Raw genomic sequence first — 20,919 nt, 5'->3', positions numbered from 1 at the left:
GATCTCACCTCTCTCTGGGCAGTCTGTGCCAATGTATCACCTCCCTTTCTGAGAGCAATTGCCTCCAAACCACAGTGCTCATCCAGTTCCAACCCCCTGCTGTGTGCAGGGTCTCCAACCAGCAGACCAGGCTGCCCAGAGCCACATCCAGCCTGGCCTTCAATGCCTGCAGGGATGGGGCATCCACAGCCTCCTTGGGCATGAAACCCTCTCCAGCCCAAACTCTGACCCATAGCAGCACCAGAGCCACCAATTATCCCCACCACCAGCACACAGCACAGAACACATCCCCAGCACAGACGTCATTTCATGCAAGGTTTTGCTAAACAGATTATCATTTGCTAAAAGGGAAACATAAAAAGAGTGCGGCAGTGTGAGATGCTCCATGCAAATCCCTTCAGGTGTCAATCCGCCCCAAGGGCCCATCCCCACCCGCTATGCAAAACCACTCAAAAGCTCATCAGAAAGAAATAGAGGGTTTCAGGCAACGGGGACAAAGAGGAGCAGAGAGTGGGACAAAAGGCATGCGATGGCACTCGGCAGTGCTGACAGGTGTGTGGGGCTGGGGATGGGATCTGTGCATCCCAACAAAGGGAGCATCAATGGGAAAGGAGATATTCAATGTGTGATGTACACCACGCACCGCCCCCCTCCCTCCTTGTAACCATGGCCAACCCAACAAGGGACAGGAGTGGGGCTGTTCACCCCACGGTACCCCATACACCCCTGCCAAATGAAACCTGCATGGATAATAGGTGGATAAACAAGCGGGCTAAGTACCTGCTCTGCAGGCATGTGTTGTCAGCCTGCTGCCATCATTATCTTAACAGCAAGATTAAAAAGAGGCAATTTGCAGGAGCAGGTGATGTGCCCCTGCACCTGCCTGCACCGCGCTGGGTGTCATTCACCGCTCCGCTCCTCTCCTGCACACTCCAATTATCAACGGCAGCGCCGCTTTTAAAGGAAGGGAGATGGGGTGAAACATTCAAAATATAATAAAATAGAAAGGAATCATCAGCATTTTGGTCAGCTCTCTGCAGAGGATTGAAGGCTGCGGCCGTCTGGGTTGCGGCGGTTGGGATTCAGCCCTGAAGATCGATGGCCTTTTGACTGCCTTAACTGCACTATATTCTGCATTAAAGGAGCTCTGCATGGCACACGGCCACATCTGGCCCAGCAGAATGGATGGGGAATGGCTGTAAGAAGGGAGAAAGCCCGTGGATTTGAGCTTATGGTAAATATTTCAGGACGAAGTGCTCCCTCTGCTCCATTCCTGAATGCTTGCGCCAAGTCAGCTGCCTGCATACCCAGCACTGAGGCATAGGAAAGGCAGTGTGCTGCTGAGCAGGAAAGCTCCTTCACACAGCCAGCATTGAGCAATAATGCCTTGATATTCCAAAAAAACAAACCCAACCTACCAGGTGTTACATTTACCCTCATTACAGCAAGAGGCAACCACAGCCCAGCTCCAGCCACAGGAAAAGCAGGTTCCCATATCAAAGTCAACAGTGAAATATTGATCCAAGTGCCAGTCCTCGCTTCGTTCTGGCTGCGTTCTGAGGTTCGGCTCTCACTGATCTATTATTCTCTTTCTGGAGCACAAAGCAGAACTTTTTAGCACGGCTGCAAATGACAGCACTCAGAGGCTCTTTGAAGGGAGCTGCAGCCCCGCGTCATCCCCTGGGATGTGCGCTCTGCAGTGAGGGTGCTGCGGGGAGGAGGAGAGGAGCTAATTGCCTGGAGGTCCTGCTGCTCTTTAGGCACTTCTGCTTCCTTGATTTCCTCCTGATGATCCTCTGAGGAGAGCACAGGGATGGCAGATGGACTCGAGCAGCCAATGTGGGGAAGGGTGAGGATGGGGACAGGTGATGGAGCCCCTGAATTGCTAAAAGAAACAGGTGGGGTGATAGGATTTGGGGTTTTGCTCCCAGCTTGGCAGTGGCTCAAAGAGGGATGCTGACTTTGTTTCCCAGCATGGTCACCTCTGAACTAAGGTCTGAAAGGCACATGGTGAGCCCTGAGGGGATGGGGAGCTCACAATGGACCTTTTCCATCCCGAGGCAGAGCAGCGTGCTGCATAGCCCCATGCGTGCTCCCATTTTTGGAGGCAATTCCCCACAATGAACACCACCAGAGGGGAAGCACAGGCTGCACGTGCCTGGAAAGCCCTAGGCAGAAATTCATTAAGCTAATTACGGTGCTGCAAACCTTTCATCTCAGACAAGGCTACGGGAAGTTCTCCTTCATGGGCTGCCCTGGGGTGCAATGAGCTGATGCACGCTGTGAGCACTGTGGGCTTGGGGAGATCCATTCCAGAGGAGAAGTAGAGGAGAACTGAGAGCAAACTATGATTCTGGGGGGAGACTGAGATCCTTGTCAGCTCTGTTGCCTCCTTGTAACTACCCAGGAAGCCAGCAAAGCCCTGGTCCATGCATTGCCCACGCTGGGATGACCACAATGTTGGAGGGAAAGTGAGCTCACCCATAACTTGAGGCACATAAAGGAGAGGCTGTGGGAGATTCTTCTCATCATCCCTGCAAAGCCACAGCTGGGAGAAAAGGAAGAGACTAGAAAAGCTGTAGGAACGGATCTAGGCCAGGCTGGATGGGGCCCTGGGCAGCCTGGGGGGGTAGGCAGCCCCTGGGAGTTGGAAATGGATGCTCTTAAAGGTTCCTCTGAACTCCAGTTGTTCTATGATTCCATGATCAGCTCAAGCCTGACCTCCTGGCTGATGCCCCAGCACTGTGCCCTTCTCCCACACCGACACCTCACCACACTGCTGGCAGTGAGAGCCCCACACATCCCACCCCAGCACCGATCCCCATCTAAATGCATCACCACGTTCACAGCTTGCCGAGTGGCGAGAGGCGGCTGGGCTCCTTGTTAAAGGACACGGTGAGAAGTTTCTCCTCCAAGCATATGAAAGCTCCTGCTCCTCTTGATGGAGTGCCGCAGCAGTAATTAACATTAATGACATACCTAAGGAGAAGCAGAGCCCGGAGCAGTGGGATGATGGCAGCACAGAGCCAGCTCGGGACGAAGGCAACCCATCACTGTCAGGACATGGTGTGTGAGCCGTGCTTTGAGAAGGCTGGAGGTGATCCAGAACCTGTGCACGGCTCCACTGACTCACCACCAAAGCACAGAGATTAATCAGGAGAGCTATTTGGATACAGGGATGCTGCTCGTTTGGCTCTCCCAGTCCCCACTCTGCAGAGCTCTCCCCCTGCTGCACCTGGGCTGGGATGGTCTCTGCATCTTCAGGCTGTGTACAAGTGGGAAACACAACCCTTAAGATACTGCCTAGGGACTGTGTGTGCATTTAGGGACAGTCACTAATGCTCATCCCCATCACCATGAGCCCACGTGCATCACCAAGGCTGGAAGAAGCAGTGCCAGACAGGAGCTGCCTCAATGCAGCCCATGTAGAACAGGAAATAATTGATCTGCTTGCTAAGAGCAGTGATTGGGATTGATACGAGGGAAAAACATCATTATGGCAAAGGCTGCAGGACAGCAGGATGAATGACCCACTGCTGAGCTGGTTCATGAGGGGCAGCCTAACAACAGGCAGTGGGTGGGAGCCCTCTGCTCTCAGGTTCCTGCCTGGATGCCCTACCTCAGCCCACCCTACAAATGGCCATGGTTGAGCCAGCCAGCATGGATCCATCCTCTTATTTCCTGAGCATACATGGCTAACACTGGGGCAGCACAGCTCAGTTCTTCTGAGGGGATGGTTTTGACCCCACTGAAGATCTGATCACTCCCTGCAGGGCTGCCCTGGGCCGAGCCAATGCCTGAGGAAGGCAGAGTGAAAGGGAACAGCAAGGAACGTGGAAGACGCACCGTTCTCAGAGGGTTTTCTATTGCATAGGATGGGGAAGCAACCAGCCACAAGCAGAGGTGCCAGATGTGAGCATTAGATAGTGCCAGGTGCCACAGAAATGAGCAGAAGGAGAAGGTAAGAGCTGGAAAGAGTCACCATCCCACACAGCATCATTCAGATAGTGAAAAACAGCATCCAAACCCAACCTCAATGCCCACAGTGCAGAGAGCTGCTCATCCCCAGGCCGCCTTTCCCACCTGCACACCAAGTGCCCTCAGTGCAATTCCCAACCTTATTCACCCCTCCACACACCTTAACCCAGGCTCCCACACACGCTTTGAATCATCTCAACTTTTGCTCCCCACCTCATATCTCTTTTAAGACCTTTCACAGTCTGTTTGCTATCTGAGGTTGCTTGTTGGGTTCGGTGTTTGGTGTTTGGGGCTTTTTTTTTGCCTTCTTGCTGATGAATAATCATTAACTATCCGTGAAAGATGTAAATGGCCCGTGGAACTCATGAGGTATTAAATGGGCATTATATTATCAGCCACTCTAAATGTTTGGTTTCCGTTTTCAAGACCAATCATGAGATGTTTATGGATTGTGGATTTATGGAAGCCAGGGGATCTTTCAAGGAGTAATGTTCCATGCCCCACAGTTACGGTCAGCAGCTGGAGGCTGTAAGCTCTGCAAGTTTAACCCCTGCTGCAGAAGGCTTTGGTGTACGGAATGGATTGAACCCCTAGAAACAAGCTCTGAAGCAAAATGTGAGTAAATGCGTCAGCTATCATAGAATGGAAAGCAGCAGCCACATTGCTTGTGGGGACAGAGCTGAGCCCAGGGTCTTGCTGTGGTCACGGCCACTCACTGGGGACTGGCCCTGGGGTGGGTCCCACCAGGTAGGGGTATAAAAGAGGCAGTATGGGGCTACACCCGCAGTAATGAGGAGGTTAATGTGCTGAAAGCACGAGTGTGCAGCCGGGGAAAAAAAAAAACATTTAGAGCCAAAAGCTCCATTTCAGTGATCCTCGTGGCTGAGGTCAGGAGGAAAACTGCCTCCTGCAGAGAGCACAGAGGAGGGGAAGTCGTGAAAGTGAAGACATTAAGAGAAACCGCCCCAGAACGCACACAGCCGTAAAATGAGAATTAGCTGATAAGAGCCCAAGAAGGCCCTTCTCCATGGCAGGAAAAGCAGCCAGGCTGCAGCACTGCTCCACGTTCGGCTGCTGCAGGGCAGGGCAAAATGAAGCTGCCTCCTAAACACACTAATTGTCATCCCTGAGCGCTAATGGGATTAGGAAGCGGGATTTAGTGGTTGCCTCCTGAAAATCATTAAGTGCCATTAGAGAAAATTAACCTCCTCAGCACTGGCAGCAGCTCTGGGGAGGCTGGGACACGCAGCACCCCATCCTTCCATACCCCCAGATGAGCACCCCAACGATGCCCTATCAATATTTGTTCCCTTTCAACTTTAAATTGAGTTTAATCCCTCCTTGGGCTGCAGCTGGTGGCCAGCAAATGGGTCATCCCAGCATCTGAGGTGGCGCTGGGCAGAGGGATGTGGTCAGGGATGGGGCTGTGATGGCAGAGGGGATGGGGCTGTGAGGCTGTGCTGATGTCAAAGCCCTCTCTGATGTTTCTGAGCTCTCCTCGGCTCTCATAAAGAAGTCATGGCACCCCACTCCCTGCCTCACCCATCCCCATGGGGAAGCAGCAGATGAAAGCTTTCATGCTCTGTGCACATCTCCATCCTCACCCTGAAGCCGTGTCACCACGACCTGGGGTGTGCAATGATCAAATGACTCAGGGGAACCAAAGGCAGCAGTGGGGGGGGGGGGGGGGGGAGGGAAGGGGTTGCGCAGGTGCCCAAACGTCACCTTGCAGGAACCAAAATCAAATCATTTCCCAAAGCATTTCTCATTGACACACAGAAATCCATCACTGCCCGGATGGGAGGAGGATGGCAGCCCTCACTGCTGGCACCAAGCGCTGCCACAGCTACTGGGGATGTGGACATGAGGGAGGGGGTTGTAGGGTCACCCCACATTGCCACCCATCCTCAGCACAGAGCTGGAAGGTTTGGGGTTTGCTCCCGAAAAGAGAGCGGACAGGGACAGGTCCGCTTCCCAGCGCAGCAGCAGCCTCTGCCGGCACCGGGCTGCAGAGCAGGAGCAGCCGGAGCGCCGCGTTAACGCCGGGGATGAGAAGGCACCGGGAGTGGAGACTGGGGAAGGGGTGGGATACGTGCGTGCTGCGGCTGGAACAGGAGTTTGTCCCCTGTTTGTGTCTCGTGGTCCGGCTGCACGCTGGGTCCCAGCCCTGCCTTGGTGGGATGTTAAATTGGAGCACCCCAAAACTACATCCAGGCACAGCATCATGGAATATCCCGAGCTGCAAAGGGCCCATGGAGATCACCAAATCCAACCCTTGGTCCCAAAGAATCATGGAATCACTAAGAAGAGACCTCTAAGATCTAAGAGTCCACCCCCACCGTAACACACTGACTACATCCCTCAGTGCCACACCACCACGTTCCCTGAACACCACCAGGGATGGTGACACCACGCACAGCACCCAGAACCCAAACCCTATGGCTGAGAGCGATGTCCCAACGCTCCCCGAGTGCTGGCAGCTCAGGGCCGTGCCCACTGCCCCAGAGAGCTGTGCCATGCCCACCTTCCCCTGGGTCAGAATCTTTCCTTAGCCCCACTCTGACACATCTCCACGCAGCTCCCTGGGGTCAGATGGACCATTTGGGACCCCAAAGGATGGGGGGCTTAACGGGAGACCCACTTACTTGGGGGTGTGCGCCTCGTCCACGCGATGCCCCAGCTGGAACTCGTGCGACTTGCTGCGGTGCAGGGCGGTGAAGCCGGGCAGGAGGTGGATGAGTTTTCGGGAGGCGGGGGGCGGAGTGCCGGGGGGCTTCAGCTTGTTCCTGCGGCGCAGGGGCGGCGTGCCCGGCGGCGTCATGGTGGTGACGATGTTGGGGGTTCGTGGAGGGGTGTGAGCGGCGTGTCGCTGCCGAGGGGAGGGAGGCAGGGAACGGTGGCCGGATTCCACGGGGGGACACAGCCCCGGGTGACCCTCCACGGTCAGACGGTCCACGTGGGTGTAGAGGGGGCCGTGGCAGTGGTGCTGGGCGCACTTGGCGGGGGGCTTTGGGCTGGCCGAGAGGTGCGTGCGGCTCCACGGGGCGGGTTCTGGGGGACAGCCCGGCTGGTTCTCCTTGCCCGGCTCTGTCGTGGGCCATTGGATGGTCCAGTCCTGCTTGGAGAGGCTGCCGCCTGCGACAGAGCACACATAGAGCCATGGGGTGGACCCGCTATGCCCCCAGCCAGCCCTACACAGCCTTATGGAGGGATCCATCCCAAACCCGCCAGGGAACAAAGAGCCCATCCAAGCTCCAACACCCCCATCTCACTGCACCCCCATCTCATTTCACCCCTTTGTATCGGTGCGATTTGCAGAAACGAAAGGGGGGGGGGAGGGAAAGACCAAATGAAAAGGGAGCGTGGCACCTCACAGCCCCTCATTATCAGTCTCTGCGGTGCAGGGATGAGTGAGGAGCTGTCGGCTGCGACTTCAGAGTGCCACAGTGATGGAGCAGCTGTGAGCTCCCGGCCCCGACAGCTTTTGATCGCCGCCTCGAAGGCAAGCGGCATAAGAAATGTCGGCTCTTTATTTTAAAAGCGCCTCTCCCCATCCCTTTGTTTGGTTATTAATTGCCGGCCCCATTATCTAACTGAGCCTCTTTGACGGGAGCATTTTGCTTCAGGCTCAGAGAGGGGTAAAACAAAGGAGGAGAGGGCTTTGGTATTGCAAAAGCTTCGGGATTAGATTGATAGGGAAAATGGGGTGAGGGATTCTCTTGGATTGTTATGAAGAAGAAAATAAAGCTAACGAAGATGTAAATCCTTCTATAGGAAAACCTCATTCCTTGTGCCATACGAGAACACTGCCACCCAGTGGGATCTGTGTGGAGTGATGCCAGACCCAGGGAATGCCCCCCCCCTGAGGAGCTCGGGGCAGCTTCTCCCCTTTCCTTCCCCAATAGCAGCACTTAGTGACCAGGTGGGCACTGACATGGTCTGTTCCCACTGTTCCCACTGCACACCCCACAGGCTGACCCTGAAATGGATGCCCAGCACTTCATCCTTCTCCATCCTACACCTCATTTCACGTCTCAAGTCACTCTCAGCCCTTCCAAAGCCAAAGCTTTCCCCTGCGGCAGAATTTGGGATGGAGGCTCCCATGTCCCCCTGTGGCCGCACACAAACACAGTGCTGCACCATTCTCCACGCTACCAATAACCCCAGCTCACAGCTCCATCCACAGGCACTGCTCAGCTCTCATTTCCAGCCCCGGCCTGCTAATAAATCCTACAGCCAAGCACACAGCAGAGAGAAATCCAATACTGCTGTTTAGCACAGTTATGTTAATATAGGGTCAGTGCTGGGTTTGATGGAGCAATGTGTGTGCAATCTGTGCACTATCCAGGGATCCTTCCAGCACACACGTGGGTCAGAGGGGCCCCCATCAGCCAAAACCACCCCATCATAAACACATCACCATCAGAGCCGCAATGGAGAGACCCCCCTCCTCCTCCCAGCCCCATCCACACAGGGAATTGGCTTGGGAAATTAGCAGCCCCTAATGAACGACTCGATAAATAGAGATGGATGGAAAAGGTTACCAGCCGCACCTCACTGCTGCTTTATTACAGCTAATCTGGGCTTCTAGAAACTGACCACCTCCACAGCTCGAGGAGACATTACGTGGTGATTTGGAGAAGCGGCACCTTGCTCCTTAATGGCATCAGCAGGGCGGCTGGTGCAGGAGCTCCCATAGGGCAGCCCAGTGCCCTCCTGCAGCCTCCAGCAGCTTCCAGCAAACACCCTCATCCTCTCCACCTGAGCTTCCCATTGTTTTCCAAATGGGAATTCCCTCTGCTGAGTGCAGCCCAAAACAAGGGTAGGAGGGGGGTGCAAGTCAAGCTGCATTTGTTTGCACCGGGCTTTAAAAGTCAAAGGTGTTTAAACAAAGCGTTGGCTGAGAGCCCGCCTGGGCTGCTGCCCTTCCTCAAATATCGGAGAGCTTTAGGGAAAATGCCAAAGGGAAGAGGGCAGGAAGCCAGGCAGGAGCTGGATGTGGGGAGCAGCCCTTTGGGGCGGTGGGGCTCTGTAGGAAATGTCAGGCTGGGCTGCTCTGCCCTCCTACCTCGCTGCGCTGCCACGACAACACAGCGGGTCACAACGCCAGCAGGGATCATCCTGCGTCCCCCATATCCACTGGGATGCTCCTGTGTGAGCAGGGACCGCCTTCCTCCCCTTGGGTGCAATGAAGCACCAGAGGGGACGGCCGCTTCCCAGGGGGGGAGGCTCTAAACTGCCCCCTCCCCATCAGCGGGGGATGATTTTGGGGAGGGAAGACAGCGCAGCACATGGGGATACAAACAGCCCAAGGATGCCAACAGGTTTAGAGATGGCCCCACGGAGGGGACCCCCGCCCTTCTTGCACCCCCAGCCTGCAGCCCCCCCCATTTCCAGCCCCCAAACCCCACGTCCCATATTCCAGCCCCCCTGCCGAGAACCGCTGAGTCTCTGCGGATCTCTGCTGCCACCGCCCGGCCACACCGCGCCGCAGCCGCACCGCCAAGCCCTCCCTCCGCCCCCCCACCATGCAGGAGCAAGGCTTCAGCACAGGGATGCTCCGTGGTGGGGCCTTTAGAGGCTACAGGGCTTTCCCAGCCCCCACCTCCCCCCCACCAGCCTCCTTGCCACAGGGATGTACATGGCTGGTACCCAACCAAGGGGATGTGTGCGGGTGGTACCCAGCTGGTACCCAGCACCCAAACAGGTTCTCCTTTCCCTATTTCAGACCACATCCCCCTCTCCGAAGCCTCTGGATGTCGTTTCCCAGGTCACCAGCACTGCTCACCAGATTTATGGACGCTGCGGAGGCAGGAGAGGGACGCATTGAGGCGGGCACACTCCTCACTGTTGGCCCCAAACTTCTCCACGGTCTCACACACCTGGTCATCCGTCATCTCCAGCAGCTCCTCCAGGCTCAGCTGCCCGGGGGCTATTTCCTACCAAGGGGGGGAAACAGAGGGGGAAAAACCACCCATGAGCATCTGCTGCTCAATGAGATCCTTGGGGTATGGAGCAAGGAGCCATTCCATGGAGCAAGGAGCCATTCCATCCTGAGGGATTTGGGGTCTGGGGGGTGGATGTATCCTACACAACAGTAGGGTGTCCACACCCACAGCTGGCAGAGCCATGGGGGGCTCTGCCCAGCACCACCCCCCTCCTTGTAGCATCTCTCCATGCAGTGAAACTATCAGGTCCCACTGCCCACCTGCACCATTTTCCACCACCACTTGCTATGGTGACCCTATAGCCTAAAAGCACAGCTCTGAGGCAGCTTCCACCCTGGGAAACAACTGTCCCCTTGCCAGATTTCACTCAAGAGACCCCCAGCTGTGAGCTGGGATGACAGTGTGGGAGATGGTGTGGGATTCCAACTCAGGGGATGCAGTGGATCACCAGCAGGAGACAGAGTGGATGGCCCCACTATGGGAGAACACTAGAGGGATCCCCAGCCTGGGGGATGATGGGGTGGGTACTCCCAGTGTGGGAGATGGTAAGGACATCCAACTCAGTAGATGATGTGGACCACCCCAACCCAGCAGACGACAGGGTGGATCCCCAGCCCTACCTCCATCACCTCCTTGCGGATGTCAACGATGCGGAACCAGTGCAGGAGCTGGGGGAAGCCCTCCAGCTTGGCGTTGCGCTCCTGCAGGGCCACCTTCCTCTTGCAGGAGAGCTGCCGGCTGAAGTACTTGACCAGCTTGCTCTGTGAGAGAAGGGAAAACCCCATGGAACCCCCTCCTCCGAACTGGAAATCAATGGGGGCTATCTCACCCCCAGCCCCAAATCCCTTCACTCTAGGGATGGATGGACATCACCCCACAGGTTCCCCCTAATGCAGGGGAATGACAGGGGCAGCCCTTCTCCATCACTGCTCACCTGCTGACCCAACCCGTGCCCAGTATTGATGCAGAGACCCCACACGAGCCCACCATGCCTGGAGCATCACCACCTCCCAGTGCTCACTCTGTATTCCCTTCCCACAGCAGCAGCAGCGTGCACCCACCCCCTTCCCTGGGCCCAGCAGCACTGCGGAGCCATCTCACTCACACGCTCAGCTCCCAAAATAACGCCACCGAGCGCCTGCCCTCCTTTCTGGGAAATATAGAGCAGAGCCCCGGGAGCCTGCAGGGATTTCCCTCTCTGCTCTCCAGCTGGGAGATTCCCCGCCGCCGGCAGCGCTAGATGGTGCTGTGCCCCTGCCCAGAGCCCCCAAAATAGATGTGCTGGGAGCAGAAAGCATGGTGGGATGGATGGGCACACGGTGTGGTATTGGGGGGCCCAAAGAGCAACACCTCCCAGCTCTGAGGCAGGAGCTCCTGACCCCGTTGGTTCCCAACCAGATGGATGTTAATACCAAAAATTATTGTCTCAAATAGAGCCAACCAAGAAAGCCTTATGAGGTCTCTGCATCACCCCACAGAGCTGGGGCCGTCCCCATGTGTGCTACTTAAGTGATCCTTCCTCCAAGTGCATCCAAGGAGGGGTTGGGAAGCACTGTGCCCTTTTTCTCACCCCAGAGAGGCTCACACTGCTGAGATTCATGTGGGCATCACACAAACCTTTCCCTGCCCCTATAGAAGGGCTGGAGCACACGCAGCCCCACACAGAGCTGAAAGGCCATGGGCAGAACTGGGCTGCCTCCAAGCACCTCCATCCCAGAACTGCTCCTTGGAATGGGGAGCAGTGGGGTGTCCAAGCTGCACCGACACAGGGACAGGGCTGGGACATGGGGCAGGGGTGCCACCAGCATCACAGGGATGGGCAAGGATGGGACTGGGATCTAAGGGGAGAAAACTGCAGATCCCTATGGATGCAGCTATTCTGAGCTGCAGGTGGGGACACCACCTCACAGCCTGGAGAGAACAGAGGAGCTTCGTTAGTGCTAATGAGGGCGCAGGTGGGTTCTTGCTCCAGCAGCATCCCCTGGGCCCACATGGGCGTAAAGGAGCCATCCCACGAGCAGCACAGTGCCCTCCACCTCCACACCAAGTGCTTGGGATCCTGCATTGCCACCTTGACACCATGCAGCTTGTCCGTGCCTCAGTTTCCCACCTGTGTAATGAGCACAGAGGGACCCAGGGGCAGTGCAGGCAGCAGGAATGGGCTGCTTGGGGGGCAGCAGAGCCTTTGTGGCACCTGTATGCAGACGTGTGTGCGTGCTGCTCTATCTATCCATATGCATTTTACATATAGGTGCAGCAGTGTCCCCTTTACATCACTCTCCTGTGACAGGGGTGGCAGCAGCCAGGCTGTGCTCGGGGCTCTCCAACCCTCTGGTGACCCCCAGTGGGATTTCCCTGCGGTGTCCCCCCAGTAGGGACAGATGCCACATCACAGGGACCCCAAATCAAAGAAATGAGCAACCAGCCTTGCTCTTCATCCTTTGAAATGAGGATTTAGGACAGTAAACCCACACACACAGACCTCACTCCAGCCAAGCGGTGCCCCCGCACCTGCGTCACGGCCTTGGGACGTGGAGGTGGCAGCTCAGGGCCACGTGTGGCCCCACTGATGCCAACAGAACCCCGGGACAATGCCACCAGGAGCCCATCAGCACAGCCATCACCTCCACCAACCCCCCAGTCCCATCCATGAGACAGAGGTGGGACCACCCTCCCACATCCCCCATCTATTCCCCACCCTGTGATGTGGACGTGGCCACAGGTCAAAGAGATGCAGTCCAGTAGGAAGAATTCAGCCTGATGGGGAGCCCTGGAGGAAGGGATGAGGTCAGGATCCAACCCAGCCAAAGGGATACAGCACAGTGAGGACGGAGGAGTGCAGGGGAGGGCTGCAACCCTATGGGGGATTAGGGACTCGGAGGATGAGATGTGGCCAAATCATAGGGCTGCAGCCCCTTGGATAGGACACAGCCTGGCCAAAGGGATGCAGCTGGTGATTTAGGGATGCAGCCAGGCCATGGCAATGCAGCCTGGTGGGGGATACAGGATCCTGGTGGGTAGGATGCAACCTGGCCAAAGGGCTGCGGCCATCCCTCATGGAAGGGAGAGCCCAGAGGAAGGGATACAGGCTGACTGGGAGCTCAGAACCGAGAGGAAAGGATGCAGCCAGGCCACAAGGATGCAGCTTAGTGGGGCTGCCTGGAGCAAGGGATGCAGCCCCATTGAAAGGATGCAGGCTGATGGAGAACTGGGAGCCCAAAGGAAGAGATGTGGCCAAACCATAGGGATTGTAGCCCCACAGCTAGGATGCAGGCAGGCCAAAGGGATGCAGCTGATAAAAGCCCAAAGGAAGGGATGCAGCCAGGCCCAAGGGTGCATCCTGATAGGGATTTAGGATCCTGGGGGAAAGGACGAGGCCAGGCCGTGGAGCAGGCAGAGCCCGGCCGAAGGGACGCAGCCCGGTGCGGGTCCAGGAGGCGGCAGGGCTGCAGCCGGGCCGGGGGACGCAGCTCGGGGTCGGACGCGGGGTCCCGGCGGTGGGATGCGCGCAGGCCGGGGGACGCCGGAGGGACACGGCGGTGACACGGAGGAGGCCCGGAGCAACCCGGGAGCTGCGGCCGAGCATCCTCCGGAGCCGCGGTTCCCCCTCGGCCACCTGCAGAGCGCGCAGCCTCACTCGGCCGCTCCGCAGCGCCGCGGGGAGCCCGGCGGGGCCGGGGGGGGGCGGCACCGGGAGCCGGCGGCTGCGGGAGGGGTGGGATGGGGGGGGGGGGGGTGTACGGATAGAAAGGGGGGGGGGCGGGGGGGGCCCGGCCCTACCTCCAGGGTGCGGATCTCCTTCTGCGTGAGGTCGTTGGAGGCGGCGCACTTGGTGCGGAGCCCCTCCAGGTTGGAGATGCTGATGTCGATCATGTTCTGGACCAGCTCGCACTGCTGCAGCGCCTTCTGCAAACTCAGCTGCTGCTGCTCCTCGCTCCTCGTCATGTTTTCCTCATCCATCGCTCGCCGCCCCCCCCCCCCCCTCCCCTTTTCCCTCCCGCCCCCCCGCGCTCCCCCGGCCGTCCCCCCCCCCCCTTTGGCCGCCCACCCCCCGCCCCCCCCCCAGCCCGCGGCTCAGCCCCGCCGGGGCCCGGCCCGCAGCATCGCCCCGCCGTGCCCACCGCCCGTCCGTGCGGCCGCCTCTCCCCCCCCCTCCTCCGGGCGCGGCGGGGCGGGGGCGGGGGCGGCGCGCTCCGGGAGCGCGGGGCCGCGCGTTGGATGCGCGTCGCTCCGCACCGCACCGAGGAGAGAGCGGCGCAGAGAGAGGGGAGCGGCGGAGGGAGCGGTGGGGAGTGGTGCTGCAGAGAGAGGATGGGAGGAGGATCGGGTCCGGGGGGGACTATGGGGCGTTAAGGGGTAATGGGGTAAGGGGGCTGTTGGGGGGTCTATGGGGTGGTGGGAGGCTGTGGGGTAAAGAGGGTTGGAGGATAATGCGGGGCTATGGGGGGAGGCTGGAGGGTAAGGGGATCTGTGGGGCTGTGGGGAGTTGGGAGGTGGTGGGATGCTATTGGGTAATGGCAGACAAGGGGGTAACGGGGCTATGGGATCATGGGGGCTATGGGGTAATATTGGGGATTATGGGGTGTTGGGGAGCTGTTGGATAGTGGGGGGCTATGGGGAAATGGAGGTTGTGATGTAGGGGGGGCCTATGGGATATTGGAGGGGGTGGAGGCTAATGGGGGGCTATGGGGTAACAGGTGTCTGTATGGTAATGGACAGTGATGAGGTGCTGATGCAGTAGGGGACCCTCCGGCAATGGAAGCACTACTGTAATGGTGGGGGGGGGGGGGTGGTTAGGGATCTAAGAGGTCTTTTTCTTCCTTCCAGGATTAAGGTGTGAGCATTTGCTGTTCGTGGGCAGTTTGCGAAGGCAAATATTGAAATACTGCCTGGGTCTGAACTGCAGTGCAATTTCTGTCACTAACTGGAGCAAAAACAAAACACTGGGACATGTTATCTCCTGATGGCTCCTGTGGTTAATGGGGACTCTCAGTAACCATCACAGAGATAACAGAGCACGGATCTCTGTGCTCAGATGTTGTTTCCCATAGCACCCATCTGTACTGGATGCTGTACGTGGGTGCTGTACTCTCAGGAAGGGAAGGGTGGGATGGGGTGCTCCCATGTGGCACAGAATGTCCTGCTGTGTGACCTTTAGGAATGGGTGGGAGGGGAGTGGGATGGCGGTGGGGATGGGGTGGTGTGAAGTGGATGTGTAATGGAGGTGGGATGGGGATGGGATGGAGACGGGGATAGAGATGGGGTTGGAAATGGAGATAGAGATGGGGATGGGATGGGGGTGGAGATGGGGAAGGGATGGGGATGGGATGAGGATGGAGATGGGATGGGATGGGGATGGAGATGGGGATGGGATGGGGATGGAGATGGGGATAGAGATGGGGATGGGGATGGGATGGGGGTGGAGATGGGGATAGAGATGGGGATGGGGATGGAGATGGGATGGGGATGGGATGGGGGTGGAGATGGGGATGGGGATGGGGATGGAGATGGAGATGGGATGGGATGGGGATAGAGATGAGGATGGGATAGGGGTGGGATGGGATGGGATGGATGGGATGGGGATGGGGATGGGATGGGATGGGGATGGGGATGGGGATGGGATGGGGATGAGATGGAGATGGGGATGGGATGGGGGTGGAGATGGGAATGGGATGGGGATGGAGATGGGGATAGAGATGGGGATGGGGATGGGATGGGGGTGGAGATGGGGATAGAGATGGGGATGGGATAGGGATGGGATGAGGATGGAGATGGGATGGGATGGGATGGGATTGGATGGGATGGGATGGGATGGGATGTGATGGGGATGGAGATGGGATGGGGGTGGAGATGGGGATAGAGATGGGGATGGGATGGGATGGGGGTGGAGATGGGGATAGAGATGGGGATGGGATGGAGATGGGGATGGGATGGGGATGGAGATGGGGATGGGATGGGGATGGAGATGGGGATAGAGATGGAGATAAAGATGGGGATGGGGGTGGAGATGGGATGGGGATGGGATGGGGGTGGAGATGGGGGTGGAGATGGGGATGGGGATGGGGATGGGGATGGGATAGGGGTGGAGATGGGGATAGAGATGGGGATGGGATGGGATGGGATGGGATGGGATGGGATGGGATGGGATGGGATGGGATGGGGATGGGGATGGGATGGGATGGGGATGGGGATGGAGATGGGATGGGGATGAGATGGAGATGGGGATGGGATGGGGGTGGAGATGGGAATGAGATGGGGATGGAGATGGGGATAGAGATGGGGATGGGGATGGGATGGGGGTGGAGATGGGGATAGAGATGGGGATGGGATGAGGATGGAGATGGGATGGGATGGGGATGGGATGGAGATGGGGATGGGATGGGGGTGGAGATGGGGATAGAGATGGAGATAGAGATGGGGATGGGGGTGGAGATGGGATGGGGATGGGATGGGGGTGGAGATGGGGATGGGGATGGGGGTGGAGATGGGATGGGGATGGGATGGGGGTGGAGATGGGGATGGGGATGGGGGTGGGATGGGGATGGGGATGGGGGTGGGATGGGGATGGGGATGGGGATGGAGATGGGATGGGGATGAGATGGAGATGGGATGGGATGGGGATGGGGATGGAGATGGAGATGGGATGGGATGGGGATAGAGATGGGGATGGGATGGGGGTGGAGATGGGGATAGAGATGGGGATGGGATGGGATGGGATGGGATGGGATGGGATGGGATGGGATGGGATGGGGATGGGATGGGATGGGGATGGGGATGGGATGGGGATGAGATGGAGATGGGGATGGGATGGGGGTGGAGATGGGAATGGGATGGGGATGGAGATGGGGATAGAGATGGGGATGGGGATGGGATGGGGGTGGAGATGGGGATAGAGATGGGGATGGGATAGGGATGGGATGAGGATGGAGATGGGATGGGATGGGATGGGATGGGGATGGAGATGGGATGGGACGGGAATGGAGATGGGGATGGGATGGGGGTGGAGATGGGGATAGAGATGGGGATGGGATGGGGGTGGAGATGGGGATAGAGATGGGGATGGGATGGGGATGGAGATGGGGATGGGATGGGGATGGAGATGGGGATGGGATGGGGATGGAGATGGGGATGGGGGTGGAGATGGGATGGGGATGGGATGGGGGTGGAGATGGGGGTGGAGATGGGGATGGGGATGGAGATGGGGATGGGATGGGGATGGGATGGGGACAGGAAGGAGGTGGGGTTTGGTGTGGGGATGAAACAACACGATTGGGGTGGGGATGGGATTGGAATGAGAATGGGAATGGGGACAGGGATGGGGTGATGTGGGGTGGGGATGAAGACAGGTTGAAATAAGGATGGGGATGAGATGGGATGAAATGAGGATGGGATGGGATAGGATAGGATAGGATAGGATAGGATAGGATAGGATAGGATAGGATAGGATAGGATGGGAAGGGATGGGGATGGGGATGGGGATGGGAATGGGGATGGGGATGGAGATGAGGATGGGATGGGACTGGGATGAGAAAAGGGATGGGGATTGGGATGGGGTGATGTGGGGTGGGGATGGAGATGGGTTGAAATAAGGGTGGGGATGAGATGGGATGAAATTGGGATGGGATGGGATGGGATGGGATGGGATCGGGATGAGACAGAGTTGGGGGTGGGGATGGATGGGTGTCAGATAGAGATGGGGGTGAAGCAGAGTGGAATGGAATCGCCTGTAACACAACACAACACAACCAGGGCAGGCAGGTAGGCCAAAATGTGAGATCCTGCAGAGATCTGCCCACACCAGCTCCATGGGGGCTGCGTGCTGAAGGTGGCAGGAGCAGACCTGGGACCAGCAGCCCTGTGCCTTCCTATTGTACCATCTTGGACAGCTTGAATTATTCATTTCCTTCTTTATCAGCGTCTGGATTCCGTAAATGGGCTGGATGTGTGCATTGTTACTCAGCAACATCAACCGCTTCATTTCTTAACCAGAAGTTGTGTTCAGCACAATCAGTTTATATCAAATGTAGCTTGTAACTACTTAATTCAGCCCGGCTGCTCTTCCTGCGGGCTGTGAGAGCAGAGATCCTCCAAAGGGGCTGCAGGGAGGGAAGGGGCTGCTGGTCTGTGCCTGTCTACTGGGTGAGAGTGCACCGAGAGGACAGACTGTGGATGGAGCAGCGCTACGGGCAGACCCGCTTCGCCCCGGCGCTGCCGGAACCACGTGCACACCCGCCGCACCTTCGCGCTCCCGCCACCAGCGGCGCGCCACTCAGATTCCCGCGCCCCCAGCCCCGTTTCCCGCGCTCCGCCTCCTCCAAGCCCCGCCCCCTCCCCGCGGTTCCCGCGCTCCTCCCCCTCTCGCGAGGCCGCGCGCGCGCCGGGCCATGGCGGGACCGAGCGGGAGGAACCTGCCGTGGTGCGGGGCCGGGGGGGCGCGGGGCGGGGGTCGGGGCCGTGTCCGTGTCCGTGTCCGTGTCCGTGCTGAGCGCTGTGCCCCGCAGGGTGGAGAAGTACCGGCCGCGGGCGCTGTCGGAGCTGGTGTCGCACCGGGACATCCTCAGCACCAGTGAGTGGCGGGACCCCGCGGGCGGGATGTTCGGAGCCCCCCGACCCTGCGCCCCCTCCCAGTTCCATGCCCCCCACCCCCCACCCCCTGTACCCCCCCGTGTCCCTCCGACCCGTTCCGCACCCAGTGCCCTGTAACACCCCCCATTCCATGTCCCTTATTTCCCCGTGCCCTCTCCCAAGCCACTATGGCCTTGCCATTGCCCTCCCCATTGCCATCCCCAAGCCTCTGTGCCCCCCCAAGCCACTGAGCACCCTCCAACCCCCTATACCCTCCATCCCCCTACACCCCCCTTGCCAAGGCCCCATACTCCCAGCCACATCCCCTGTGAGCCCCATAAGGCCCTATATCCCCCAAGTCCCCCTGCCCTCCCCCAGTCCAGCGGTTCATCAGTGAGGACCGGCTGCCCCACCTGCTGCTCTACGGCCCCCCCGGCACCGGGAAGACCTCCACCATCCTGGCATGTGCACGGCAGCTCTACCGCGAGAAGGAGTTCAGCTCTATGGTGTTGGAGGTACGAGGGGGGTCCTGGGGATGGGGGGGCACCCAGCTTTGGAGCCCCACGCCCCCACCACCTCCATCCCCACAGCTGAATGCATCGGACGACCGCGGCATTGACATCGTGCGAGGGCCCATCCTGAGCTTTGCCAGCACCAGGACCATCTTCAAGTGGGTGGGGGGCACCTGGGTGGGAGGGGAGGAGGATGCGGGGGGGAGGGATAAGGACAAGCATATGGGGACAGCAGTGTGGGGACAGCAGGATGCCGGCCCAAAGGGGAAAGGAGTGCACAGGGTATTCCCACGCTGGGAAGTAACATCTCTGTGTGCCCAGAGCCCTGCAGCCTCTGAGAGGCAGCTGGTAGCTAAACTCCCTCCTCTCCTTCTGTCCCAGGAAAGGCTTCAAGCTCGTCATCCTGGATGAAGCTGATGCCATGACACAGGATGCACAGAACGCTCTGCGCCGAGGTCAGGGGGGAGGGGGGACACTCCTGCTGCTCCCTCATCACACAGGGCTGCAGACATGGGCACGGCTCCAGCCTCCCCCCCTGTTCTTATGCAGTGATTGAGAAGTTCACTGAGAACACTCGCTTCTGCCTCATCTGCAACTACCTCTCCAAGATCATCCCAGCCCTGCAGTCCCGCTGCACCCGCTTCCGCTTCGGGCCCCTCACCCCCGAGCTGATGGTGCCTCGGTTGCAGCACGTCATCCAGGAGGAGGGGTGAGATGGGGGGCCCCGCTCTGTGCCTTGCTCCCCCCCAGGGCCAGGCACTGCAGCCCCATCTCCCACCGCAGGGTGGACGTGAGTGAGGATGGGATGAAGGCGCTGGTGACGCTCTCGAGCGGTGACATGCGCAGAGCCCTCAACGTCCTGCAGGTACCATTTGCCACCACCTGCCCCACATCTGTCCCATGGGCAGAGAGCTCTTCCTCCCTCCTCCTCTTCCTCAGAGCACCTCCATGGCCTTTGGGAAGGTGACAGAGGAGAATGTCTACACCTGCACAGGACATCCCCTCAAGGCCGACATCGCCAACATCCTCGACTGGATGCTCAACCAGAACTTCTCCACTGCCTATCACAGTATCCTTTGTCCCTCTGCTTTGGGTTTAAGCCCCGTTGCCATAACTGCTCCTTACTGCCTCCTGCTCTGGCAGGGGTAGGGTGGGTTCATGATCCTGTCTGGGAAGGGTCCCGCTCCCCATTGGGGTGTTGGGTGGAGCAGGGGATGCATGAGGAACCTCTTCACTCGCTGCCATCAGAAATCATGGAGCTGAAGACACTGAAGGGCCTGGCTCTGCAGGACATCCTCACCGAGATCCACCTCTTTGTGCACAGAGGTGGGGGTCTGCGGGGCTGGCTCCCAGCACACTGCCCCCAGCTCTGCACTGATCCACATCACTTTCTCCCTGCAGTTGATTTCCCACCCTCAGTCCGCATCCAGCTGCTGATCAAGATGGCAGACATTGAGTGAGTAAACGTGTTGGGGTGCTGCTCCCCTAACACGCTGTGCCTGCTCCGTGCTGCTGCTGGGAGACACATCCCTGGTGCACATCCGTGTGCTGTCTGCTCCACTGTGCTGCTGGTGCACACAGCTGAACTGACTGTGCCCCCTGCTGCAGGTACCGGCTGGCTGCAGGCACCAGCGAGAAGGTGCAGCTGAGCTCCCTCATCGCAGCGTTCCAGGACACCAGGGACCTGATTGTGGCTGAAGCATGAGTCGGGCTGGAGCTGCCCCAGGTCTGCTCTGTGTACTCTGTGGTTCCTTCCCACACGCAGCCCAAGGGACAAAAGACAGGCAGTGTTGTATCTATGCTTCATTGGGAAATGCAAACATCTCTGAAGGCAAGCAGCTTGTTGCAGTTGTGTTTTGTTCCCTCTCCCCCTATCACAATGGCACAAAGGAGCAAGTAGAGCCTCCCCCCGTGCC

General features: G+C 58.4%; 2 protein-coding genes and 1 long non-coding RNA gene across 8 annotated transcripts in view; 2 read left to right on the top strand and 1 right to left on the bottom strand.

The window, feature by feature from the left end:
• Positions 1 to 14,092, bottom strand: part of KSR2 (kinase suppressor of ras 2) — a 48,650-nt gene extending 34,558 nt beyond the window's left edge. For 3 of the 4 annotated variants that reach the window (XR_014931767.1, XM_085508779.1, XM_085508780.1), the window contains exons 1-4: positions 13,707 to 14,082; positions 10,547 to 10,687; positions 9,767 to 9,917; positions 6,624 to 7,113 (exon numbers count right to left, since the gene is read on the bottom strand). Coding sequence is in view for 3 of the 4 variants with exons in the window: in XM_085508779.1 (XP_085364905.1) it covers positions 6,624 to 7,113; positions 9,767 to 9,917; positions 10,547 to 10,687; positions 13,707 to 13,886 (962 nt within the window). In the remaining variant the exon portion in view is untranslated. Of the gene's footprint in view, positions 1 to 6,623; positions 7,114 to 9,766; positions 9,918 to 10,546; positions 10,688 to 13,706 lie in introns of all 4 variants that reach the window. The other variant, XM_085508781.1, reaches the window with a different exon arrangement.
• LOC116654118 (uncharacterized) lies at positions 14,025 to 14,882 on the top strand. Its single transcript, XR_004309043.2, has 2 exons — positions 14,025 to 14,211; positions 14,754 to 14,882. It is a non-coding gene; the product is annotated as an uncharacterized LOC116654118 (long non-coding RNA).
• Positions 14,883 to 17,914: 3,032 nt separating this feature from the next.
• Positions 17,915 to 20,838, top strand: RFC5 (replication factor C subunit 5). 3 transcript variants are annotated; one of them, XM_032447847.2, is made up of 11 exons: positions 17,915 to 18,342; positions 18,428 to 18,492; positions 18,851 to 19,006; positions 19,082 to 19,161; positions 19,385 to 19,458; positions 19,553 to 19,712; positions 19,787 to 19,868; positions 19,943 to 20,072; positions 20,252 to 20,329; positions 20,405 to 20,459; positions 20,612 to 20,838. In XM_032447847.2, exons 1-11 carry the CDS (start codon positions 18,096 to 18,098, stop codon positions 20,706 to 20,708), a joined length of 1,224 nt encoding a protein of 407 aa, XP_032303738.2. In that variant the 5' UTR covers positions 17,915 to 18,095; the 3' UTR covers positions 20,709 to 20,838. The 3 variants fall into 3 exon arrangements, with proteins under 3 accessions (XP_032303738.2, XP_015733878.1, XP_085364904.1); XM_015878392.3 differs by having other exon boundaries at positions 18,295 to 18,342; positions 18,870 to 19,006; XM_085508778.1 differs by having other exon boundaries at positions 18,295 to 18,342; positions 18,870 to 19,006; positions 20,252 to 20,459.
• Positions 20,839 to 20,919: the final 81 nt, after the last annotated feature.

The sequence above is a fragment of the Coturnix japonica genome, chromosome 9, assembly GCF_054131305.1.
Source record: "Coturnix japonica strain WE chromosome 9, WE-NBRP24, whole genome shotgun sequence".
NCBI lineage: Eukaryota > Metazoa > Chordata > Aves > Galliformes > Phasianidae > Coturnix > Coturnix japonica.
This window is presented reverse-complemented; position numbering and strand designations above follow the sequence as displayed.

Excerpts from the sequence above, each read along its gene's own strand:
- RFC5 (XM_032447847.2), top strand. The coding sequence starts at position 18,096 with ATGGAGCAGCGCTACGGGCAGACCCGCTTCGCCCCGGCGCTGCCGGAA. Across the intron at positions 18,493-18,850 it reads CCGGGACATCCTCAGCACCA|TCCCCCTGCCCTCCCCCAGT; the intron begins GTGAGTGGCGGG and ends ATATCCCCCAAG. Across the intron at positions 19,459-19,552 it reads ACAGAACGCTCTGCGCCGAG|TGATTGAGAAGTTCACTGAG; the intron begins GTCAGGGGGGAG and ends GTTCTTATGCAG.